Source organism: Nycticebus coucang, chromosome 17, assembly GCF_027406575.1.
Source record: "Nycticebus coucang isolate mNycCou1 chromosome 17, mNycCou1.pri, whole genome shotgun sequence".
Classification (NCBI taxonomy): Eukaryota; Metazoa; Chordata; class Mammalia; order Primates; family Lorisidae; genus Nycticebus; species Nycticebus coucang.
Window position 1 is genome coordinate 60,715,468 of NC_069796.1, and position 27,778 is coordinate 60,743,245.

At 39.1% G+C, this 27,778-nt stretch overlaps 1 protein-coding gene across 9 annotated transcripts in view; it reads right to left on the reverse strand.

The window, feature by feature from the left end:
• Positions 1-27,778, reverse strand: part of EBF1 (EBF transcription factor 1) — a 406,628-nt gene that overhangs the window by 75,159 nt on the left and 303,691 nt on the right. For all 9 annotated transcript variants that reach the window (XM_053566782.1, XM_053566781.1, XM_053566779.1 and 6 more), the window contains exon 10: positions 7,709-7,835. In XM_053566782.1, the coding sequence (XP_053422757.1) occupies positions 7,709-7,835 (127 nt within the window). The remainder of the gene's footprint in view (positions 1-7,708; positions 7,836-27,778) is intronic.

The following is a 27,778-nucleotide window of genomic DNA, read 5'->3' on the forward strand; positions in this document are numbered from 1 at the left end:
TAATCCCATTTTTCTTTAACGGAAACCCCAACTACTTGAAAACTTCAAGTAAAAAAGGACAGATTCTTAATTAACAGCTCTTATTTACATTCTATGTCATCCAGAGCACAGAAATCAATGAAGACCTACTGATCCTGGGCAATATGTCAATCAATTATCAAGAATGAAATCCAGCCATTCGCAATGACATGGATGGAACTGGAGAACATTAGTGGAAGTGAGATAAGCCAAGCACAGAAAAACAAACCTCACATGTTCTCACTCTTATGTGGGAACTCAATATTAAAAACAATTGATCTCATGGAGACAGAGAGTAGAATGACAGTTACCAGAGCCTGGGAAGGGAATTGAGGGGGTGGAGATAAAGTGGGGATGGTTAATAGGTACAAAAATATACTAAGATAGTTAGATAGAATCAACAATATTCGATAGCACAACAAAGTGACTATAATCGACAAGAAGTTACAGGATCCTTTAAGATAACTTAAAGAGTGGAACTGAAATATTCCTAACACAAAGAAATGTTAAATGCCTGAAGTGATGGATACCCCAATTACCCTGTTTAACTAATTCACATTGCATGTCTGTATCAAAATATGTCATGTACCCTGTAAAGACACACAACTATTCTATACCCATAATAATTAAGACTTTAAAACCTTGGAAAAAATTATCAGAGAATGTCTATTGTAAATAAAATACTGAGTCAAGTTTCTTCCACATAAAATCATGTAAGATCGAGAAGAGGTTTCTCTTTCTTCATGACACTTGTGGACTTCTAGTGATTTGTCTACCCAAGAACAGAACGAGAGAGCTAAGGGCATAGGTAAGTAAATGATAAAGGAGTGGTCCAAGCACATGGGACAGAAGGGATCCAAAGACATCTCTGTCTTCCAGTCAGTCAGGATGAGTCATGGGGAACGTCAGAGTCACCTGGTCCCACTGGCTCATTTTATAATGGAGAAACTCGAGTGCAGCACACACAAGCCATTTGTCCTACGTCTCACAGTGAGTAGCAGAGCTGCGGATAGAACATAGGCCTCTTTGCTCTTAGCCCAGTGCTCTGTCTGAATACTACAGTTACCAAAGAACATTTTGGAAAGAAAGCAGAGTTGGGAGTGGACCTTCTAGGGAAATCACCAAGTCCAAAGTAGCAAAACAGTAAATTGAGGCACAGTGAGGAAGCTGGTTTGGCTGGAGTGGAAAAAGCACTGGGCCCTGAGCACAGCACACTGTGAGTGCCAGGTCTGGGCTACATGTTACATACTATGAGCAAAAGGGAAAGGTTTCTCTGCAGGGTAATCACACGAAAAGTGGCTTTTTGGAGGCTTAATGTAGCAATAAATTAGTGTGAGAAAAGGCTAAAAGGAGATTCATTAGGCGTGAACTTGTCAACTCTCCACTTCTCCACTAAAAATGATGACTTTGTTCATGCCCCAGGGCAACAACTTTCATTTTGTAGAGATTTCTAAGAACTAGAAATAGATTGTTCTAGCCTGAAACATCCTGAACCTGTAGTAGAAGCTGATTATAAACTAAATACCTTTGAAGAAGGTTATTGATGGGCCATACCCCATGTTACTAAGACCTCCAAAAGAGGGGCTAAAGTTTGGGGTGAAAACAAGAGAAGAAGCATGTGTTGTACCTGAAAAAAAAAAAAAAAAAAACAGAGAAATTTATGAATCAGGGTTGTTTTATTAAAATATTTGTCACATCCATGATTATTTTTAGATCCCTATGTGTTCTCCAAACATCTTTCCAAAAGGAATGTATTAGTTTGCATTCCTACCAGCAGTGTAGAAGTGTTCCCTTTTCTCCACATCCATGCCAATATTTCTGGTTTGGGGATTTTTGTCATGTGGGCTAATATTCCTGGAGTTAGATGATATCTCAAAGTAGTTTTGACTTCCATTTCTCTGATGATTAAGGATGATGAGGATTTTTTCATATGTCTATAGGCCATGTGCCTGTCTTCTTCAGAGAAGTTTCTCTTCAAGTCCCTTGCCCACCCTGAGATGGGATCAGTTGTTCTTTTCATAGTTGCTAAGTCATGGAAGAAGCCCAAGTGCCCATCAACACATGAACAAATTAATAAATTGTGGTATATGTACACTATGGAATATTATGCAGCCTTAAAAAAGATGGAGACTTTACCTCTTATATGTTTACATGGATGAAGCTGGAACATATTCTTCTTAGCAAAGTATCTCAAGAATGAAAGAAAAAGTATCCAAAGTACTCAGCCCTACTATGAAACCAATTTATAGCTTTTATGTGAAAGCTATAACCCAATTATAGCCCAAGAATAGGGGGAAAGAGGAGAGGGAGGGGAGGGGACGGGGGAGGATGAGTGGAGGGTTGGGGATTGGTGGGATCACACCTGCGATGCATCTTACAAGGGTACATGTGAAATTTACTAAATGTAGAATATAAATGTCTTAACACAATAACTAAGAAAATGCCATGAAGGCTATGTTAACCAGTTTGATGAAAATATTTCAAACTGTATATAAAACCAGCACATTGTACCCCATGATTGCATTAATGTACACAGCTATGATTTAATAAAAAATATATATTTGTCATTTGAAGCCGTTCCTGAGAAAATATTTGTTATAAGCAAATTATTATATTTACATTTGCGAATTTTTTTCTTGCTATCTTATCAATATTTTGCTCTTTCTTTGTGTGGCTGATTGGTGTCATTTGGTTCCTTAATGTACTGATGCCTATAGTGCCATTAAAAATCCCAAAAGCCATTATTTCTTAGACCTCTAGGAAGATCATGGGGATGATAAAATGCATAAAATAGCTATTCCATGATAGCGACTCAGTAACAAATGGATGAATATCAATGACCACCATTTATTGTTTTTTTAATAGTTTTTGGCCTGGGGCTGGGTTTAAACCTGCCATATGGGGCTGGCACCCTACTTCTTTGAGCCACAGGTACCACCCTGGCCACCATTTATTAATGAAAATTGTTAATATCTGGTCCCATGCTAGGGGCTTTTTACATGTATTTCCTCTATTCTAAAAATAACTCCAGCAAGGTATTGTTATTCTTTCCCAACGATGAGGTGACTATAGTTCAGAGCCATCGTAGATGTCCCAAGAATAACCTCTCCAGTAAGTAGCAGAGCTTCGAGTTCAATCTACATCCTTTAGTTTGAACCAAGCACTCAATCACTATGTTGCACTGTCTCATTGGAAGTGAGGAAGGAAAGGAGGGGGAGAGGAAAGAAAACACGGAGGAGGGAGAATGAGAGAGAGGAGAGAGTGGGAAGCAGAGAAAAAAGCAAAGGGGATGGGGAGAAATAAAGGAAACTTCAAAGTCATGTCAAAAGTTGTCAAGTTTGGTTTGCTGAAAGATTCGCTCCTGTATGTGATGCGATGCATAACGCCTTGGCAAGGCACTGGGGGCACAGGCACAAACAGGAAGTATTTCCAGGAAGATTTTTTATTTCAAAGTTAGTTCTTGGACTAAGATACAGGGATTTGAGTTGGTTCCTCCACAGGAACAGGAAGTTGGGGGAAAAACATTTAGCACAGGAGAACTCAGTAGTAGAAAGGAACTGACAAGTGACCTACCCGAACATCTCAGCTGTTGGGTGATAATTCATCGGGGCTTTCAACAACAGTGGTGGGGTCAGGAAGTATATGAGTCTTGGTATACACCTAAGCTGGTCAACATCGTCCTGGTGCCCCCTTCTTCCCATATTTTCCCCAGACACCAAGAGCTCTCTTAGGGAGAAATATTTGGAATGAAAGTAAAACCTGCATTTGGAATTAGCCACTTATCAAAATAATCAATTCTAAGCACTTGGAGAAAGCAACTAAATGTTCCTAAGTGTCTTTAATCAGCTCCTAAGGTTACTTAGGGCTAAGCAGGAAAGATCACTATTCTAAAGGAGCCAAGCCACCTAGAGCTATAACAACTGCCTGAAAACAAGCTGGGAGAACAAGACAGGTATTAAAGAGACCCCCCCCCCACATGTGAGAGTGGGCTACGGTGGACTTAACTCCCATTGGACTGATGGCCAGAAGCAAGATTATCAGACTCTGTAAACTATCCTGTGATCATAAAGGGATTTTATTTACTTCTTTTAAAAAACATTTATTGGAAATTTAAAGTCAGCCTTGCCCTGCAATTATATAAGAGTGACTGGACACAGAAAAGTAAGATCTGGGAAGTATTATTGAGCTTTTCGGTTCTAATCCAGTGGGGATTCACTTTTCCTCTGTGTTTCTGGTTGGGCAAATGCAAGGGAATGACCTGCTGGCAGTTAAGGGTTCCTTCTGTGTCTCAAACCTCCTCAGAGGATGGAGAGCTATGCTTAGTCAAATTCTTTCCTTTCTCTCTGCAAAGTCTTCCTACTTGCACAGATTAGACCATGCTGTTCCTGTATTGGTTTCTTTTCTTTTCTTTCTTTCTTTCTTTTCTTTTTTTTGCTTAATGATTAAGGATTTTTTTTTGTTGTTGTTGTTTTTGTTTTTTTTTGTAGAGACAGAGTCTCACTGTACCGCCCTCGGTAGAGTGCTGTGGCGTCACACGGCTCACAGCAACCTCTAACTCTTGGGCTTACGCGATTCTCCTGCCTCAGCCTCCCGAGCAGCGGGGACTACAGGCGCGCGCCACAATGCCCGGCTATTTTTTTGTTGCAGTTTGGCCGGGGCTGGGTTTGAACCCACCACCCTCAGCATATGGGGCCGGCGCCATACTCACTGAGCCATAGGCGCTGCCCATGATTAAGGATTTTTAGAGACTTCCACATCTACCCACCCAAACTCTCTCTTGTATATTCTAAATATGACAATGGGGTTTTAGATTAGGGTGTTATTTTTTGGCTAGATGATATTCCTTTTTTTGTTGTGATTAAGGAAAAAATTCCAAGTGGTCTTTCACTAAGAAACAAGGGGGTTAGCTTACCTGGTCCAGAAAACCAAGCCACACATCTTAAAATACTATGGATGTTAAAAAAAAAAAAATGAAGTGTGAACTTCTGTGGGTGCTATACATTTACAATGACCTGAGCGGTTGTTTGGACATAAGCAGCAGAGAAGTTTTATGAGCCATCTCTATATCCTCACTAGTATGTGGTAACAAGCAAGGGTAAACTGAAAAAAAATCACAGGGGCCAGTAGCACCCCTGGTAGGGCATTAAACACTAGTGATCAAAAGGCCCATGTGGGTCACCAATAAACAGAGATCTCCTTTTGTCAGAAATGGCGCGATGTCATGGTAACCACTAACAGCTAACTATGCCAATGGGAAAGTCTGAGAGCCAATTTCTTCAAAATTTTATTTTTCCAATACAGAGAAAGGTTAGGCTCTCTTCTAGAATACTTAAAAAACCAAATCGTCTTGTCAGTTTGAGACCCAATCACCAGAAGCATTTTTTTATACTTAAATTCCCCACACATGCACACACGTGCACACATGCATACATAACTACTTTTCTAGACTTGCAAATCTGTCACTCTTATCTTTGATCTTAATTCCCGTATAAGATACATTTTCCAAGATGTGATTTCTTAAGTTGACGGCAATTTTTTTTTAATGGTTAAAAAACTTCAAGTAATGATGGGTCCTTAGCTTTTTCTTTAGAGAACTTAAATAATTTAATGGGGATGATTAAAAAAAAAAAAAACTTTTATGGCCAGGTGGCTCTAGGGGATATTTTTTTGAACACTGATTAAAAATAATTTCTTCTAAATGAGACCTGACCACAAAATGGAACTATTAATGGGCAGGGACGTTGTCACCAAAGCGGAAACCATGGCTGATTGCCTCCCGTACCTCCCACCACACAAGTATTTTCTTCTTTTTCTTCTCCTTTTTCTTGTTCTTAACAGCAGAGTAAATAAGCAGCCAGCAAGGCCAAAATGTTTTTGGCCAAAAACAGAGTCTAAACTTCTCAGAGAAAACATTTGGCCTCTGTGGTTTTGTAATATGTTCCAGAACACTGAGTTCAGTGAGGAACATTGTGAAAAACTCCCATCCATTGGAATGATGGTGGGGAATGTTACAGTATCAGAAGTTGCAATTGGTCCTTTTCCTGCAGGCCTATAATGAGGCTTGTAAAAAAAAGAAAAAAAGAAAAAAAGTAATGCTATGTAGAAGTTCTCATGGGAAAAATGAATGGCAAGAAATCCTAGCTTTAAAAGAAATAGCTAATCTGCTAGTTTGATTGTTCTTCAAAACTTACCCTGAACCAATGAGCCTAATTAAAAACACTTGGCCTACTTCTATAAAGCATCATAGCTTTCTCTATGCTTCGTTTGTATACACCACAAAACTCCAGATAGACTATTATTTTTTCAAGTGCTCGCTAACAAAGTGCTGACTTTGTTGGGATGGCTGAGCTAATTTCTTGAACTCAGTGTGAAACCTTAGCTAAACAAAATTGTGGTAATTTTCCTTAATTTGTAAAAGTGATTGGAGTGCAAACAAAATTTTCCTCTTGGGTCAATCCTATAATTTTCAATTAACTAAAACTAATCGTCAGGCAGGCACCAAACCTGCATTTTGTTTAAAGGGCTGGGAGGCATTTCCAAGGGTCAGGGTGTATTAATTGTTTTTATAATTTCAAGAGTAAGACAGAATGAATGAGGGAAACAACAGAGAGAGAGAGAGGCTGTGACGAAGAAGTGTGTTTGGTTTTGCTCCTAGTATTAAAATACAAGGGAAAGATGCTTTGAGGTAAAATGTTATAGCAAAATAAAGTTTGTCCATTTAATTGTACAGTTATAAACGGGACTTGTTAACAGAGTTATCCCGTTACTGCTCCAGAATCTGCATGTGAAGGCAATATCCATTCTGTCCTTAATCTGGCTCCATGGTCTTTTACTGAATGAAGAAAGAGAACTGGGACAAGTTCATGAAGACAGCTCTCTCTACCCAGAGACGACGGCCCGGAACTTCACTACTCTGAGTGCAGTCCTCTGACCAGCAACAGCAGTCTCACTCTTGTAGGAAATACAGCATCTCAGCTTCCACCAAGAAACTACAGCAGGAACTGAATTTTAAAAAGATCCCTGGGTATTTGGTTTGCATGTTACCACCTGGACATCTCTTAGAGTACACACTGGGTGCTCAGCCTGTGTACTCTACGTATATCCATGGAGATCCTGCCTGGTCCTCTCTGTCAAATAGGAGAGGAATTCACATTCACCCTTGAACCCTAACTTCCTACCTCAAGGATGGGTCACGTTCCAAGGCTGTCTGGGGAGAACAAAATGCAATGTACTGGGGAAGAAGTCACCAACCCAGAATTTGGTATGAAAACTACTGACTGCATTAATACAAATGCTATGAGTGGGCTAGAAGAAAGGTTTATGTTCAGTATAGCACACAAAGCAGACAAACCCCAACAAACTGGTTGGACACGCAGGAAGACTCAGGACTGTCTACATCTCTCTCCCCTTCTCTTATTTCTCATGCTGAATCTTTATATATCTAACCAGTTACTTCAATAGATCCTGCCAGTCAGCATGGACACCTGGATGAATTTTTGAGATGTAGTAGTACAATAATAATAATAGAAGCAACTCTTTTGGTCTTACATATGGTGAAATGGAGAAAAAAAGCAGGTCCTAACAGCAACTGAATTTACAAATAAAATACATGCTTATACGTACAAGAGAAATTAAAAAGACCCCACAAAACCAGGGCGGTGCTGTGTTTACCATCTGCAGCGGTTCTTACCTGTGTAAATGAACCTTCCTGGTGTTCCTTTGCAGAACTGCTTGGATTTGTAGGACAGTGTGACTTCCACAACACCAGGGATGTGACGAGGAGGGGTCTGCACACGAATGGCATGAGGAGTAATCAACTGCAGGAGACATTTGGGGGGGGAAGAATTGTCATTGAGATATGTTAAGGACTCATTTCACAGGCTTCCTATCAGCTCTCCATAAACAAAGCCTTAGAACACATAATTAGCCTGTCAATGTTTAAATGCAATCTCGGTGGGACCTGTATGAAAGATACCGAACAAAATCTACAAGTGCTCTGGATACAGCCATCATAACATTATCTGGGTTTTCCTACACCGCAGGCCCTCTGCTTCCTGGTTTGAAAAGGGAACCTGGCCTAATGAAATGATTTATCTATTACAGGATATCCTTTGGAAAATCTCTGTTTGAAGCAGACACTCAAATCAAAGCTGGGGTCTGCCATGCCTCTCCAGAAGCTGACGGGCCTGGTGTTTGAACTCAGCCCTTAAACATGTGGAAAACACAGAGGTAGGAAAACAGTAGGCCACAGCACTCTGATTAGCTGCACAGCACATGTATGGAGTAGCCCTTAGGACCATTTGGCACATTAACTACCAGAGGCACCATCAAAGAGCTTTGGGGGGGAAACCAAAGAATCTGCCTCGCTGGAAGAACTTATGGCTCTGGCAGAACTGAGGACTGTCCATAAAAGGGGACTGGAAGGAGTTGGGGAGGCCGCACGATAATCACTGGTCCTTACACAATGTCACGTGCACAGTGAGAAAATTCATTTCTGCACTCTGCTAGCAATCAGATTACACCGTGCAGCAGAATTTATTTTTTATTACTCTTATCTTTGTTTATATAACTAAAATGTTATTAATGGCCATAAAACTGGCATTATCTGGTTCTTTGAAAAATCCAGCCCTGGTATCTGACTGGCTGACCTCTGATGGCTGCACCCTCTACATTCTCCCCCTAGGGGGTCTGCAACTACCCGCTCCTTGATTTTTTTCAGATGCACTTAGCACTCAACGTTTGTGGTACTGAGTGTGTATACAGTGGATAATTTATACAGTATACATGGGTTTATACTAACTTATGTGTGTGCTATTCTCATGGGAATAACTTAGAAAGGGCTTTTATTTTAATGTGCAAACCAGATCAGTTCAAGTGTTTTGCCCAGGGAATCAAAGATTATACCACGAGAAGCCAAACACAATCTGGGGTTTACCTAGGGAAACAGCCCTAACACCAAGTCCTGGTGAAATGAGTGTGAAAAAGTGGCTACTGCTAAAGTTCACAAGTAATTTCTGGCTAATGTTCCTTTTTGAAACAAAGAAAAAGCTGTCTGCATAAAAATCATTTTGACTTAGCAATTAAAAATGCATTATCCTCTTCCACAAAACGTAAGGAGCCTTAGTGTATTTACTAAAGACACACAAGATATTTCAGTAAGACCACGTTTACCTGGAACACCTGGAAACTGAGTTCATCTCCATGGTTAAGTGTTTTAGGTGGCTGAGGGTTTACCCAAAAAAAGCACAAAAATTTTTTTTCCTAAAATTTTGTTCTATTCTTACTGTAATTCTACCAAAAGACATTATATGTTTTCTAAAAACGAATATGTACAATTTATTAAATGACTTAGGTCTTGGTAAATCAAAATATGTACAATTTATTAAATGAACTTGATCTTGGTAAATGACTTTGGTCTTGGAACACCCTGCATTGTACCTTGCTAATATAGAAAATCCCTCCAGTGACTATTGAAATATGAAGGGATCCTTGCCCTTGCACTAAGTGGCTCCAGATTCCTGTGATTCTGAAATTATTTCTATTTTATTCTCTTTGTCTTTTTCCTCCCAGTTTTCTTTACATCTTCTAATTTATTCTTGTAATCTGTAAGCATGGAAATCAGGAAATCAATTTTAATATCGGATAGAAAATAGGAGTGGAAATAGGTTTTGAAAGGCAGTGAAAGATGATCTTTTCCAAATCAAGAGGATGCTAATCTCAGCTGTTCTGATACCGTGTAGCTAGGGACTTACAACTTGTTAAGTACCTAGGAGGTATAGACCACATTTTCCACACAAAGAACTACACTATCCCCATTGCTGGAGATTTTACATGCAAATACTAATTTGATCAGAACAATAACAGTATTTGTAATGTCTTTTGTTTTTCAAATCTGAAACAAAACCTCAAAATGATTAAGTTTCTTATACAAGATTATCCTTGTAAGAGCAAGTAAGTCCAAAAGGTGATTTCAATGCAGTTTAAAAAAAAAAAAAATCACAGGGACAAGTACTATTTCCTTTCTAATCAGAGAGAAGAACATGTTCATATAGAAATTTCAGAAAGGGAGTAACAAACTCAGTTTTTTCAGATCCAAGGAGACTGTGTGTGTGTGTTTGTGTGTGTTTTCTATACTGTGTTACCTTCATTTTTCATTTATTGCCTGGTCTTTGGTTGTGCTTTTGGTAGTGAAGGATACGGCTTTGTTGTATTCCAAATAGAAGGTATGCTTCTATTTTTAAAAGTTAACTTCAGATACAGAGTGGCATTAATTCACAATGGTACTTAGAAGAACTTCCAGACAGTTAGAAAACACTTCACCTGCCCTCCCTTTTCTAGGGGGAAATAAATTTTAAAAGATGGAAAGATATCAATAAATAGGTAGATGAAGATTTCTTTTTAAGTATAAGGACTTGATATGTATGAGTTGCTATACTGAGGAACAAAATTCATGGGCTTCACGAATAGATATGACTGCAGTAAAACTACCGACTGAGAGTGAAGCTTCAGCATAAAGCATTAGGCTCAGGAAATTCAAACAAATTTTCATTTACAATTTCATTTTCAATTTTAATTAATTGCTCTCACTGAAGCAGAGATTCCTTCTTAAAACAACTATCCTTCACATTTGAGGTAGCATCTGAATCATAACTAGAGAATGAATTTGTGTTTTCCTGATGTGGATGTCAGTCTGGGAAAAGTCTCTAGAATTGACACATAATATTGCTACTTCAGAGGAAAACCATTTTAGCTAACTTTTGTCGATTTATAAGTATTGGTTTACTTACTAATCACTCAAAGAATCACAAAATTTATTTCTCAAAGAAATGTTAATGATCACTTAATGTTAATCTTTTCATTTTAATACTAAGGACGTAGAAATCTAGGAATGTCTAGTGGCTTCGAAAACTGACCCAATATCCTAGAGAAAGGATAGAGGTCTAGATTTGAGGGCATAGATAGAACCCCAAACCAGCAAATCCCAGGATAAATTTAACACATTGTTCCAGCCTGGGTGAACTAAGGACAGTCACTCTAGGCAACACAGACAGGGGGATTAGTCTAAGTTTTTCTAACTTCCATCGTTGGAATCAAACTTTCTCAGTGTTGTGATATCTACGTACCACCTATGCAATTATATCCTTAATACTTTTTAAAAAAACTGATAACTTTTTGTTTTTAAGTTATTTTGTAAGAAAACTTTATATCACTAACTATAATTAGATGACTGGTATCACCTGCCAAAATAAGAAGGTGTTGGAGATAGTAATCTTAAAATTAATATGATGTCAATTCTAGCTGGATATTATTGACAACCTGACGAAGTTTATTGTGAAAGGTGATTGATTGGCTAGTGTTAAATGTTAAAGACTTATTTGCTCACTGAGACTTTATCCCCTTAACATAAATCAGAATCATGGAATGAAACAAAGATTAAAAGAGAAGCAAAAGGAGTGACTAAATGAGAAACCAAAAGGAGACTTTCCCACTGTGTGTTTCAGTTCTATTTAATGTCTGTGTCAAACCCCAAATTGTCTCTTTCTGTACTGCAGAAGTACATGCCTCAGACTTCAGTAAATACTGCTCCACCTGCTTAGAAGGCAAGCTCATTCTTTCATTTAACTCTTTAAATTACAAACTAAATGATTCTTCTGAAACTCTATAGCATCTGACACAATTCCCCCTCTTCTTAGAATTCTTCATTTTCTTCACTTCTGTGACACTAAATATAAGACTTAATTAAGACTTGGAAAGTGTCCGATGGTTCACCAGAGCACTTTCATACTCACTATCTTTTAAAGCCCACCCTCAGCCAGGTGTGGTGGCTCACACCTGTAATCCTAGCACTCTGGGAGGCTAAGGTGGGGGGATTGTTTAAGCTCAGGAGTACAAGACCAGCCTAAGGAAAAGTGAAATACTCCCCACACCCATCTCTACTAAAAATATAAAAATTAGCCAAGCGTTGTGGTAGGCACCTGTGGTCCCAGCTACTGGGGAGACTGAGGCAGGAGGATCGCTTGAGTTGGAGGTTGTTGTGAACCAGGGCATTCTAGCTAGCCTGGGTGACAGAGTGAAACTCTGTCTCAAAAATAAGTAAATAAATCAATAAAATAAAATAGAAATAAAGCCCATCCTCATGGTTGATGGACTATAGATGAGAAAAGTTAACAGGCAGGCAAATGAACTGGGAAGAAAACTGATCTCTTCCATCTGTAAATATGGGCTTTACCGAGATTTTTCTGGCGATTCACTTGCTTCACTTTTCTGCCAACTTGTTAATTGTAGAAATTTCAGCATTTTTTGCTCTTTTTTTTCTCCTTTGACTTGCCTAACATTCTTGAGTTCACTCCTTGGCTCAACCACCTCAGCTACACTGATTTCCAAATCTACACCTGTAGACCTGATCGCTTTGGCCAAGCACCAAACTTTTATCAGCAACAGAGTAACAGAATCTTTCCAAATATGTCTCCCTGCCACCTCAATCTCAGCATGACCCAAGCTAAATTTATCATCTCGCTACTTCTAAATATGTTTCTTGCTCTTGGGTTGCCTATCTCATTAAAAGAATGCTATCCTTCAAATCACTCAAGATAGAGAACTTGAGGTTATCTTTATTCTTTTTACCCTCCACAGTTTTAAAGTCATGTTGATTTGCCTCCACTGGACCACTGGCTCTTCTTGACTTCTCCACTTTGTCCTGTCCCGGTCTTCACCCTTTCTTACTCAGACCGCTACAATATTATACTTGGCTCTGAAATGGTCTCCCTCTTCTACTTCCTCCACCATCATTAGTTTCTTTAAGTATAATCTCATCATGTCCTGCTCTGACATGGGCATACCCCCCTTTGCCTCTTCTTTGCCAGTTCAAATTCCTACCTAAACATAATAATATGTAGGGTACTCCAAGGCCTGACAGCCAGTTTTCCTTCCTGGGCGTACTTCCAACTTCACCCTTTCACATTCCGAAGCAGAGAGCATGTGGCTAAATGAAAATGCTACACCCTTGCCCAACTTCTGTGCTTTCTTCATGCCATTCCGTGCCTAAACATTCCCCTACTGATATTCTACTTATTCCTTAAGATCCCGACCATATGTTCTCTCGTCTGGTAAGTTTTTACCTGATCCTAACAGTTAAAGTTGGCTGCGTGTTTATAAGAATTTATACCCTCATGTCATCTATACTATAACAGCGTCCTGTTCTGTTTTGTACCATAAAGATTTTCCTATGTATCTTTTTCCCACTAGACAGTCCCACATGTTTGTACCCTCTAAAGCACTTAACTTAGTGATGGACATATGGAATAGTTTTGAAACATTGCTGGTAAATACATATGTACGTGAAGCCAGAATTCTATAAGATCTTTGGGTCCACCACAGGCATAGCAATCTTTGTCCATCAGTGTCTACCGTTCTTAACCTGATACCAAAGTTGCTCATTTTTTTTTCCGCCCCTCCTGGCCCTCCCTCCGCAGCCCTGCTCATTTTTAATATTAATTATTTGACTGTCTCAGCCCTCAGTTTTGAGCATAAGACCACTGTTCACCTAAGTGGTAAAAATAAAGGGATACAAAGGTCTGTGATTCCAGTGAGAAATGATAAGATGGAACAAAATAAAAGTTCAAAAAGTAATACTTTAAAAAGATCTATGCTTAATGTGCAGCAAGTTTGTGGACTGAAAGTACTAGACATGGTTTTTCTTCTCTGTTTTGTGCTTCCTCCTGTGTGTGTGTGTACAAATTCCCCAAACATGTACAGGAAACAATAATCATGTAAACAATTATGGAATAAATAAATTTGTATATAGGAAGCTATTACTTTTTAAAAGAAAAATATTACCAAAAATAAAAAGTAGAATAATATCAATTTGGGGCAATATGCATTACATGTGATTATATAAGAATTAGATGTATTTTTGCATAAAGAAAAGACTACAAGGAAAAATATAAAAATGTTACCTTGAAAAATGGTCAAGTTATAGGTAATTTTATTTTCTCTTATGTGCCTCTCTAAATTCTCCAACTGCTCAACCATAAACGTTCATTAATGTTACATTCAGAAGAAGTAATTTTTAAGTGTGGCATTAAGATGAAACACACGCAGTCTCTGCAGGGTCCCAGGCAAGGCTGCCAGTACGCCAAGGACATGCCGGCAGCAACAATTCCTCTGAGCTGCCTGTGTGAGCATTTTCTCTTCTTTAGACTCAGAGAGTAGGACCAGAAGCGCTCTTTGGTGCTGGTCAGGTGAGGCCTCTGGGTACAAAGTGAAGCAGCTGTGGCTGTGAAAGAGAAGAAACCCAGACACAAAGGCAGAAGAATACCACCTCTCCTCGACAGAAGTGCTGGAATCAGGAGAGAATGAATCAGGGCAGATCAAGCAGTTGTACACACAGAACTCTACAAGTAGCCTGCAAAGTCTGAAAGAAGGGCCAGGGAAGGAGAAGACAACTCTCTAAATGGTTTTTATAAAGCCATTGGTGAGCTTGGTGGCTCACGTCCTAGCACTCTGGGAGGCCAAGGTAGGAAGACTGCTTGAGCTCAGGAGTTGGAGATCAGCCTGAGCAAAAGTGAGAACCTGTCTCTACTAAAAAAAAAAAAAAAAGAAAGAAAGAAAAATTAGCTGGGCATGGTGGTGCACACCTGTAATACCATCTGGGAAGCTAATGCAAGATCTCTTGACCCCAAAAGTTGAGGTTGTTATGAGTTATGACACCATGGCACTCTACCCAGGGTGACAGAGTCTCACTTTGTCTAAATAAATAAATAAATACACTCATAGTACCAAAAGTATGGCCCACATGACAAGTAAGTGAGAGTTCTTGATGTTTAAAACGTTAATGGGAACATGTTGTAGAATTCTGGGGGAAGGGCAAGTCTTGGGAATTGCAGTCTCCTGGTGAGCCAGCAGCATTTATTATCTGTGTCTCTCTAGTTCTCACTAAGCTGAGGACTAGAGATGATGACTCCAGCAATAATGACCTCCACTGTCTTCTCCCCATGTAGCAAGCACTGGGATAAGCTCTTTCAGTTATTTGCAACCTATAATAGTAGGGGGCAGATATGGTTGTTAGCCAGATCGCAGATGAGAAAAATGAGTTTCACAAAAGTTAAGAAATGATCCAGGAACCAGCTAGCAAATCGGCCTGACTAATGACCTTCATTCTACAACCAAGACTGTCTCTCCATATGACTCTGTATTATTTTTCTGCAACTCTGGTATACGGACTTTGAACCCTACCCTGACTTTGAGAACATGGATTGTCTCTCCTTAGCTTCTCCTATTAGATCTTGGGAACACAGTAGGTACTCAAAATAACTTTCCTCACTGGTGAAAGGCAAGCTGAAAATGATTCCCCAGCAAAACAAAAAAAAGCAATTCCAAGATGAGCCTTTATGCATGTTTTCCAACCAATGGGACTATATAAAATAAACATGGTTTGAAATTCCAAGCCACAAAGCCAAAAAATAACTGGGATTACTAGAAAGCACATCAGCGACTTTTCATTACTAGTTTTAGGATTCACTATTTTAACCTTAATCATCTTCGACACTAAAAAGTAAAAGGGGAAAAAAGTCCAAAACAAGCAAAGACTCAAAGGGAAGGGGTAAAAGAAAGGACAAATTTCTTCTCTGGAAAAACAATTAACATTTATAACTTGAAAAAGCCTAAAGTTGGGACTGGTATGATGGTTTTTCAGTGTTACCCATTCAAAGGTCTGGGTTCTAAGGCTAGTCCATTCACCCACTGCCAAGCTCCGTGTCTCAGTTTACCAATCTTACATTGCACCAGCTCCTATCTGCTGGGTGGAGGTACTTATAATAAAATTAAATATGCTTTGTGTTTGGGTAGAGCTTCTCTAGGGACTCTAAAGCATTTTCCAGATTAATTTTTTAATTTATGTATTAATAATGCTCACAGCATTCTCCCTCCTCCTCAACTAAGATAATAACACCCATCGCTTCCGAGATAGGCAGGGGGTACTGAGTGATGGACATGAAGCAGACACTTAAATAAGGAAACTGTAACATGAGAGAATAATTAAAGCTCTGAAACCAAATCAAAGTAAGGGATTTTTTAAAAGCGATCCCACAGTGTCAGTGACCAAACACGCAGAGTTGTTTTCCCTCCACTCTGAAACGTTCATCTTTTTGCAGTGAAACACGGCATTTTAAAAGGATTATTTTTAGGAGTTCCTAAAGGAAGCTGAAATATGAAGAGTATATATTCTTGGCGACTGTACTGGCTGAACCTCTATATTATATTTTTATTTCCCTGAAGTGGATACAACATAAATTAGAGGATGCCAGCTCTTCCCCTGAGTTCCTCAGTGTATTTTGGTTTGTTCCCTAATCAGAGTTCTCTGGATTTCATAACACGGATTCCTTCATTCCCCAAAATTGCCTGTCTCAAAGGCAGTATATGATTTCTCAAGGAACGTGAGAGAGAGCCAGTGAAGTCATTTGCTGTTTCACAAACATTCTGGTTTCCTTTTGTCCTTTCAAGAAAATAACTTTAAACCGATGTTTAGCCAAATACGTTGAGTCACATGAATCCCCAAAGATAAACTTTACATATGAATATTAGAAAAGATGTTTAAAACTAAAGTCTCAGGAGTTAAGTTAAAATAGGGGAATCAAGACCGAGTCAGCAGTGCTAGTTAACACCATCTGAAATTTCTCTCAGCTTAGATATAGGCATAGGCACAGACGGATAGTAAAGAGATGTATACTTTCCCAGTTATCGTCTGTATTTCTGAGTAGAATATCAGGCCCTGAGTGTACAAACTTGCCTTTGTTGCTTTCACTGTGTTCCCAGGGTTTAGCAGGGCCTTGGAACTGCTTGATTCTCAATAAAAACTTGTTGAACATTGAATGAGTAAAATCATGACACCGTTTAACCGCCTCTAATAATTAAGATGAAGATTCAATAAAGTCCCTTAAAAAAATCTTTAAAAAAAAAAAAAAATCAACACCACTTCATTGAGAATTCCTTTTATCAAAAAAAAAAATTTTTTTTTTACTTACTGCCGCAAATTTCCTGATAGCCTCATTAAGCATTCACAGAAATATAGTGCCCAGTTCTTCCAACCAGGAATCTAACTGGGCCCCTAAATCAATGTAGCTGATTGTAGTAAACAAAACAGCGATACAGCCATCTTTCAAAATAACAGATTTGGGAGAAAAAAAGACTAAAATAAATACATTATGCTTCAATTACCTCTGGTTTTGTGGGTTTATTTATTTATTTATTTTGTAATTTATTTTTTAAATAAACTTTCTCCAGCTGTCTTCCCAGGATGTAGATCTTGTGCCAATTGGGCTCCATGAAAGACTGGATTGCATTCTGACCATCTGGGAGCTGGAAAAGCACTGGTGAGCCCCTGAGGTCCGGGGTATTCCAGGAGAGGATCAGACAGCAGCGACGCCAACCCAGTGGTTTGAAACTGCACAACGAGCTCTTTCTCAAGGCTTGTTTTTCTAAATTCAGTCAAAAAGGACCAACATCATTCCCTACCTCGGGCCTGGCTCAGGGTCCTGTGTTCCTTTTCTGTTTGAAAATTAAAATATAAAAGAAAAAGGAAAGCCATATACATTTATGGAAGGGGATAAATGATTATTATCAAAGTTGGCAGTTTATAGGGTAGAATCTTTGCCTATAGAATTAAAAAAGAAAAATACAACAACCAAAAGACTGACAGATGGAAAAGAATAAATTCACCTTCCACCAAAAGACTTCTGAAGTCTTGCAAAGCCTTATGAAAAAAAAAAATATATCAGTGCTATAAGATACTGAGTCTCAATCAAACATCTTTTGTGGTATTGTTCATATTTGCATACTGCATACATTAATAGTTGCATATATCATCAGTAATTCATCATTTAATAAATTCTTTCAGAACTAAGAGATGCTACATAAGTAAACACTACAAAAAAAAAAATGAATCCAAACCCTTTGAATCCTGTGGCTCTACAACTGCTTCGGTAGGTCTTTTGAGGATGGACTATACACATCTTGCTGTGTTGAACTAAATACACTGAATATAATTCCTGGCTCTTTTCTTGATGACTCAGGGCAACCATCACTATAAACAGTCATTAATAAGCTGCACAGTGATATAGCTCTGTGTCTGCTTTTTAGGTTTTCCATTTCTGCCCCAGACATTAGGCCACCAGCTGCCACTGAGCCTATATCCAACAACCTGCCTCCACATGTGACCTGCCTCTAGTTTGCTCTTCTAATTTGTGGTCACCTGGGAAGACAGATAATGGAGTTTGTTAAAAATTATTGTTCTGTTTACCCCTAAGTCTTTTATTTATTTATTTTTTGCTTGCTTCTGATTTCATGCTAAATTTTGGAGAGCTGAGGTTATTATAACACTTCTCTGAGTACGTAAATTTTACTACATTCATGTGTGATATTAGATGGTTAAGGGGTGGCTCTGAAGTCAGATGGATTTTGATTCAAATTCAAGCTTTGCAAATAACCAGCTGTAGGACATTCGATAATGTCACTCAATCTCTGTGACTTTCAGTTTCATTATTGGGGGCAAGGCTTGGGGAGGACAGGGAGGGGACTTATCTATTGTGTTAATATATAGATTAATTAACACACTGCCTATAATGAGTCTAGGGGAAAGCATACCTATAACAATCACATAGTAAGTGTCAGTTCTGTTACTACTTAGTCCTCACCATCACCAATAGATTTGCCCTAAGGCATTTATGTGCATAATTATTACACAACAAATACATCTAAATAGAAACTACCTACCCACACATGCCTCAACAAAAACTAAACTACCATCCATCTAGTAGTGACACTTTGAATCATCATCAAATATAACAGCTGCTAGCAGGGAGCATTTGTATGAGTGAGTGAATGAATGAAGAGAAGACAGGGGAAGTAGTATCATTCAACACATTTTCATTAATGTCTCTAATGTGCGAAGCCCTGTGCTAAAAACTACAGAAGACTGAGCTGAATTTAGCATGGATCCTGCCTTTAAGGAAGAGGTATGTCCCCCAAATCACAATAATTTTAAAGACAGAAAAGTATAAGGAACATAATATGGTAGAGATAAAGCAATATAGGAATTTAGACCAAAGAGAAAATAGTCCACACCTGGAGAGGTAAGAGAAGATTTTACAGAAAAAGGTGGTATTTTACAGGATCTTAAAGGGCAGGGCAAGATGGGTACAGAAAATAAGGAACAGCATCCTGGGGGAAGGAACAGCATGAAAGAGACAGGGCAAAAGTCACTGTGACCACAAGGCGCAGTGGACAAGTCTCTGTGGCCAGAACATGAGTCAAGATGAATGGTGGGTGAGGAGGCTGGGAAGAAAGGTTTGGATCTTAAGGTGGGGTGCTTGAACCCCAAATGAAGAGATTGTGGCTCTAGGAAAGAGAAAGCTTAAAGGACAGAAGGAAGAAGGCAAAAAGGCTTGTAAGCTCAGGGCTTCAGGCAGGCTCCCTGCTCAGGAAAGTACTGCACTGGATGGATAGCCACTTCTTTCATAAAAGTCACACGACTGCAGCCAGGTGTCAATTCTGTCCTGTATTTCATATTAAAGTTAGAAACACAGCACATTGCGGTGTGGTTCATTTTTTCAAGGTACCGGCACATATCTCTATCTCCTGAACATGCTATAAACAACTAGCTAAAAATGTCATCTTAAAGTCCTTTTTAACTATCCCATAATTATCAACATAGAAAATAGATTTCAAATGCCTCAGTCATTAAAAATAAAAATATAGACTAAACCATTCCTAGGAATACAGTGAGCACGGCTGTAACTATGCAAACATCAGATCATTTTTATCTGTTTTTTTGTTAATATGCTGGCTCGTTTAGAAATGATTCCCCATAAAATTACTTGGGCTTGAAAATTCTCCTTCAAAGTCACACTGAAAGTGTAAGGCAACTGATTCAGACTGTTCTTTTTAACTAATAAAGTTCATGATTTTGTTTCAAGCATTTCTTTGTAATACGTAGTCGATAAGCATAGGTTAAATACAAACTTTGAAATATATATTTAGGAGCAATTAGGCAATTAGAAATTATTTTAGATCCACTCATTTAATCAATGTTGAATTAAATTTACACATGTAAGCCTCAACATTTAAAATAAATGAGCACAACTATTTACATAGAATCACATTTCCATTATGAATTTTCTTAAAGGTGGCATGTCTTTCTCCATATTCATTTTCTTTTTTATTTTAAAGGAACCGTATCTCATATACAATGTGGTCTAGATAAGTCATGAGGGTGCTGGTGCAATTAGGTACAAACTTTGGAAAGGTGTCATAAATTTATGAAAGTATGTTAAAAGCTTGTGGAAATTTCATGAGAAAACCTGGTACAACTGAAAGCTGAATGGTGGTAAGGCTGGATGTCAGGAGAACTGGGTTATAATCCCAGCATTAAGTACCTAATACACTCCCAGGATAAGTCACTGTTCCACCCTGGAGCCTCGTTTTCTCAACAAATAAGAAAGCTGTACTTTATGATTAAAAAAGTTTCTCGAAGAACCCCAAATTCTGCACTTTACCTTTGGTTCAGTAAAAGTCAAGGCTGGGCAAAAATGGAGGGGGAAACTTCTAGTGGGATGTGTTTTGGCCATTCACTCTGTAATATCACAGAGAAGCAAACCCTCTTTTTTGTTTACAATCATTTCTCTGAGCTATGTGTTCAAAGCTCAGGGAGAGTAGAGATAGATAGCAAGAAAGAATCAAGAACTGCCTTTAAGAGTTTGTAATGGCAGGGCAGTGGCACCTGTAATCCTGGCCAACTTCGTCTGGGAAGTTGAGGAAGGTGTATTACTTGAGCTCAGGAGTTCAAGACCAGCCTGAGCAAGAGTGAGACCCCCATCTCCACTAAAAATAGAACAAAACTAGCCAGGTGTTATGGCAAGTGCTTGCAGTCCCAGCTACTCAGGAGGCTGAGGCAGGAGGATCACTTGAGTCCAGGAGTTTGAGATTGCTGTGAGCTCTGAGGCCAGGGAACTTGGCACTCTAGCCTAGGGCAATATAGTAAGACTGTCTCAAAACAACAACAACAACAAAAACCTTTGTTTTCCAATTTTTGGATTCAAGTGGCAAAATTGCTTCTCAGAGCCCAAGTGGCTATTTACCCAACTATATTCACCCACAGATGAACTCCTCCCCAGAGATTTCTTTTGACCTTGTTTTCTATCTCTGGGAATGCAGTTGAAACAAACATTCACCTTGATGAAGAAGACAATGTATAACCCCTGGGTAAGGCTAATGGTTCGTGCCACAAGGAAACTTTGGCTTCTCCAATCTGAGCTAGGTGGTTACCAGCAATCTGTAAATACAGCTGCCCTAGAAAATCACACAGCATCTAATTCCAAGGGTGTACTGACTAAAACCAGATGCAAAATATGAGGGAAGTCTTGTTCAAAGCCTCGCAGCACTAAAGAATAATGGCTCTACACATTCCTGATCTAATCTGAATGATACTCTGCAAATATTTCAGAGGATTTTCTCACATCTATCTCAGCCCAATCACTTCATGACTGAATTTCATGACTTGGCTTCATTAACGTGCAATCAAAATGCACTTCATCCATCACCAATACATCTTCCTGTACGGTGATCCTTAAAAAGAGGGTTCTGTGTTCACAAAGTTTGGGATATACTGAACACTGAATCTCAGTATTCATAGTGCATATTAGTACCTCAAAAGTTCTGCAAAGTCCTAGAACAAGTACAAGTTGAATTTGTTTGAATTTGTTTGACTCAACATTTCCTAAACTTTCCAGGAAAATTGTCCCTCCCTCCCAAAGGGTATCAATTAAGATCCTCAGGAACTAGTAACCCATAGGACTCAACCAGATGGAAGATGAATTAGGGCAACATTCTAATTCAAGTTTCAGGTTTATATCAGATACCAGAATCTGAGGCATAGAGAGTACAAATATTGACTGAAGTTGTATCAACAGGGAGATTCAATTTTGTGACTCATTAAATTGTTTCGCTGAAGTTCAAAAAATCCTTTTGCAAATAAGCATTATATGTGTATAAGGTAAGTGTGCTATAAAAGGAAAAAACAATAGCAGAAGAATAAAAGATGTTTCCCACCCGCCACCACTGCTCCCTTCTGACTTTGTGGGGGAGCGTCAGGAGGATAAACTCTAGCAAAAAGGAATCGCTAGAGTTAGAGCACTGATTTCAAAGAGGATTTGGTCAAAGCCCCTCATTTTAAGATGGAAAAACTGAGACCCAGTGACTAACATTGACTAATTCTAGGTTCTTTGGTTAGGCAATAGAAAGACAATTAGTATCACGGTCTCTCAACTGGCTCCTTGGCCTCTGCTATCCCATGCAATCTACACGGTTGCTTGGAATCCCACTGTTGGACTTTTTTTTTTTCACAGACAGTTTAAATACTTGAAGTTGTATTAATTCTCTCACATATTCCTGTAATTTAAAAAAGGGCGGGGTAGAAGAACCCAAGGTATCTAGCACAGAGATCTATCTATACATAATAAGAACTCGATCGGTTTTATTGAACAGTTGACTTCTGCCTACACTTTCTCTGTCTTCTAGAACCCTGACTTAAATTTTAAGCCACAAATTTAATAATAGATTATATAAATACATTACATAACTCTCTAATTTGCTTCATGGAAGCAAGCTGTCTTTCCAAATAAAACACCAGGTCCTACAAAGCCCGACATTAATTACCCACAGGACCTATCTCAGTGCTAGACACCCAGCAGGCAAGCCAACCAGTACTCAGTACTCACTGTTTAGAACCTGGAAGAATTCAGAGGAGATATTAAAATAATGACTCCTTCTACAGATCAGTAGCAGGAGCCCCTTCCTGCTCCAAATCATATGTTGGCAGAAAAGCAAAGCAACCAAGTACACTTCTGGTCAAGAAAAAACTCCACCCATGTCAAACATTATCACACATCAACCTTGTTGGTTTTTCAAGACTTATGCCTAAAACCCTGCAAAGTTTTTTTTTTTTTTTTTTTAAGGTTTTTGGAATAAGGCAGCGTAAGGAACATAAGAATATTGGTAAAACAATTTACTTTCTAAAAAGAAGGAAAGGAGAAAGGGCAAGAAATAATAAAGAGTGACAAAGATGGCAGACCAAATTCACAAGAAAGCCATGTGGATTTGGGAGATGGCAGAGGCAGCCCTGAGGCCTCCCTGAGTCTAGAGTAATGATGTGCCCCCTTTCTTCTTCCCAACCCTCAGGGGGCAATCAATGAGCTTAACTGAACTATTCCTTTGGGAAAGATTGGGTTGATAGGGGAAGAGTACAGATGAGGGTAAATCCAGCCAGCCCTATTTTCTCTTGCTCTTTTAAAAATTCTTGAGCTAAAGAAGGCTCCAAACAATAACATCAGCTGCTAATCTGCAACAGTGCTTATCCTGGCCCACCAACCTACTGCCTGAGTACGTTGGGCTATGGAGTTAATGAAATGAAGGAGTGATAAAAGTCAACTAAAAATGAGAAGTACTAGATCTGAGAGATGGCATGAACCTCCGTATCATGTTATCTGGGGGCAGAGACTTGGGATAGATAAAGGTCCAACTCTGGAAATGAGGCCTAGACATTTTAACTATCTTGCCCTAGCATAAGGAATGTCTCTTTTACTTTATTGGAATAACTTATTTATCTCTCTGATTGTATACATGCCAATTGTTCCTTACCTTATTAGATGATGGTAACTGTCAAGATGCCTTCAGCATAAGGCATCATGGCAATGTTGAGCATAATATCCTGGTCTGGTAGGAAAAACCCCGGGATACAAATGATAAAAAATGCTCATTGTCCTCATTCATCAGGGAAAGGCAAATCAAAACCATTTTGAGATATCACCTAACCCCAATGAGAATATTCCAAATAACAAAGTCCCAAAGCTGCAGATTCTGGCATGGACATGGAAAGAAGAAGAACACTTTTACACTGTTGATGGGATTGCAAATTAACAGCGCTTCTTTAGAAAGAAGTATGGAGAATCCTCAAAGAGCTAAAAGTAGACCTTTCATTTTATCCCTTAATCCTATTTCTTAGTGTCTACCCAGAAGAAAAAAATATTATTTTATCATAAGGACATTTGTACTAGAATGTTTACTGCAGCTCATTCACAATCACCAAGATGTAGAATAAACCCAAGTGCCCATCAACACATGAATGCATTAATATACTGTGGTATATGTATTCCACGGAATTATTCAGCCATATAAAAAGATGGTGACTTTAACTTGGATGGAGCTGAAGAATATTCTCCTTAGTAAAGTATCACAAGAATGGAAAAGCAACTACTTAATGTATTCAATACTAATGCAAAACCAAAAGAAAAACAACTACACACCCATAAGAAAGAAAAACACAATTAAATTCAAGGGAAAGGGGGGAGAAGGGAGGAGAAAAAGGGAGGGAAGAGGAAGGGGGACTGGTATGGTCTCATCATTAGGATATATAAGGATATACAGCACAGCCCCTGGGTGAAGGGCTCAACTACAACTGGGACTTTGCCTGACAAATGCAAACCATGTAACCTAATCATTTGTATCTTTATATTAAACTGAAAAATAAATAATGGCATGGGCTAAATCATAGAAGATTAAGAAGGTGAGCCCCTCTATCACTTGATAACTGAACTTTTTATTTAACTTCCCCAAACTTCTATTTCCTCAACAGTAAAATGAAAACAACAACACATACAGTTGGGAGGCTTGCATGAGGGCCATCTAGAACACTTAGCACACTGCCTGGCAGAAACTGAATGCTCGATGTACGTTAGCTAATACTACCTGTGAGTTATACCCTGCGTTCTTTATAGCTTTTTCATCACTTTCTTTTCTTAAACATTTTCCATACCAAGTTCTGATTTCTATGCCATGCAAGCCTTGAGAAATGGCCTCAAACTTGGTTCATATTATTTTTGCTTCTCCAAAAAAAAAAAAACCCAGACATTTACATAGTTTCATTCTTTCCTCTCTCAAGACTGCATTTGTTCTCTTATTAACTAGGACTTTTACTTCCTTTGCAAAAGCATGTAGTGTAGTTCAAATCCAATCTCAAGCACTATCTATGTAAGTTGCAGAAGTTTTTCACCTCTCTGATTCCCAGTTTACTGTAAATCAGACTGGTATGAGTATCTAACACAGGGCTATCATGGCATCAAAATTATATCCATAAAGTGCCTATACACGAAAAACCCTTAGTAAGTATGAGCTATTTCTCAATTTTTCACCATTATACAATGGATTTTTTTATTTGGGACAGTACCAAATTCTCTCCCTGCACAAAAGGCAGAGAAAAATCATGTGTACCAAAGAACCTTATGAAAACCTAAATATAGAAAGTTTCGAATAACACACAGAAAAGATTCACTTCTGCAAGCCTCATTATTCTGAACATTGGGACAATCATGATGCTAACAGCCCAATTTACAGTCCTCCACCAGATACTCAACAGTGAATGTAGTTGTATTTCCTTATTTTTAAAAAAATACCTGCTCAAATATTTTGGGAAACTATGTAGTAGGTTTCCACCAAAACAGGGTCATAGTTGATTTATGACATAGCTATAACCAGGCGCATGGGGAGGAGGGGTGAATCGAGAAGGAGCATGCATCCTCCACTCTCACCTCTGGGCTGGACCCGGCCTGGGATCTGAGGCAAGGTGAAGAGGGGCTCTGGGTACACGCAGTGCCATGGCAGTGGGGGGAGAGAGGAAAGAACTGGACGAAAATATTTCTTGAATGGATTTTTCTTTCCATTATTTCTAGCAACTTTGTTATATGGAAACAAATCCTTTAAAGCAATTTGGAAAAATTTAGGTTGGAGATTAAGCTCCCTTAGCTGTTTCCAAAAGAGGTCAAGAAAATAGGGATGAAGAGGAAACAGGGGGACTTGACTATGGGCAAGGCAGAGGTCAAATGAATGATTTCCTGGTATGTTCTTATTACACATCCAGAGAGGTCTACTTGGGCTAAGAAGGCACAAGGTTTTAAAGGAAGCTTCAGACTAACCCACTTTCTCCTCAAAGGGTCAATAAGACTCACAGCTAATTCTGAGTCCCACTTCTCAGGCCTTATTTTGACAGTAATGACAAGAAGTAAGGAGTCCTCTTATATTTGTTCTCCTCCTCTCCAAACTTCCATGAGAAACAAGAGAAAGAGGGATGGAAAGGAATGCAGACACAGCCCACAAGATCTGGGAGGGGCCGTCACTGTGAGGACTGTCGTCTCCAGCAGGATGAAGACTCCAGGTTGGCAGCACAACATGCCATGGTTTAATGCTTATCATTTACAACCCAATGGATATAACAAAAAATGGGTTGCAGTCAGTGGGGGAGCTTAGTCTATCTCTCATGACCCAAATATTCTAATTTGGATGATAATTAGTTGGGCGAACTGAAAAGACCATCTCTGATTCAGCTTTATGAGAGCTTTGATGCTCTGGCCACATGTGTGCCTCTTGCTAGCTGAGTGGGAAATACCACAGCAGTGGCAGAGCAGGCCGGCAAGGGGCTTGAGTGGGTTATTGGCAGTGAGCGGTGGACACAGAAGACCTACAAAGAAGGAAGGGCTTTGCTCTGGAAAGACAGACACACTGAAGTGGCACAGTCTTAACTCTCAGTTCACCTGTTGGCCCCTCTAAAGAAAAACCACACATTTAAAATATCTAGAGGGGCTAAACTGTGGCGTCATGGGAGGACAACCAGAAATGAAAACTTTATGTGGTCACATACATATCATTTATCCTCTACAGGTTTTGGGGAGCTGCTCTGAGGTTATGTAGCTATTTATCTCTAAGCCTTAATATCCTTATTAAAAAAAATACATGATAAGAGCATCTCCTCATATGGAGAGAAGAGTGAGATGGTCTATGTCAGGAGCTCAGCATGCTCTCCAGCATACAGTACATCTCAATAGAGTGACTAGGTACTTACACAGCAAGTGGGATGGACGGACCCTGTGGTAACTAGTAGCCCTGACATCGTTTTTATTCTAAACTGTGGTGAGGTAAAAGAGAAGGAGCTCTGAGCATGCTGGTTAAGAAATCAAAGGTCAGAATTCAGAGAGCAATGGAAAGTTTGCCATGGCGTCTATGAAATGGTGAAGTTCAGGTTTTATAGTCTTGTGCTAATGCTGGTGATGGCCAGGTAAATTAAGTGGCAGGTTAAAATAATGATTGTGGTGCTTGGAAAGCACTGAACAAACAGAGCATAGTCATTTTCACAGGGTCACTGTCACACCCTGAGATACCTGAGAGCTATAAATTCCCAGGGCTGGATAAAGCCCAAGCTTCTTTTAGGTTTCCCTAGCAAATCAGACATTCTTTGATGAAGAATCATTGAATAAGTCAAGAATCAGCTATACCTGGATTATTTCCACCATTTGAAAGGTGTCCCTTGAAGACTGGACTATAGTAGACTTTATCTACAGAATACCCATGGATTACAACCTTGCTAAAGTCAGAATGGGCTTTTCCTGAATGTTTTATGACTTTGTCTCTCTTTCCCAATTACCAATACACAATGAGGCCTATATTACCATGGCAAGCCCAAGAGGACAAGTCATAGCACAGAAGCTCTGTCCTGGTGTTAACAGACCAGAAAATGGAAGTCACTCTGGTAGAAAGTGTTGCCTCCTGGTAACCCCAGTCCACCTTCCCTGGTTTCCCAAAGTTCTGCAGACTGGCGCTGGCCCACCCAGACAGGCACCACTAAATTCTATACATTCTATTAGAAATTCAAGTATAGACAGTA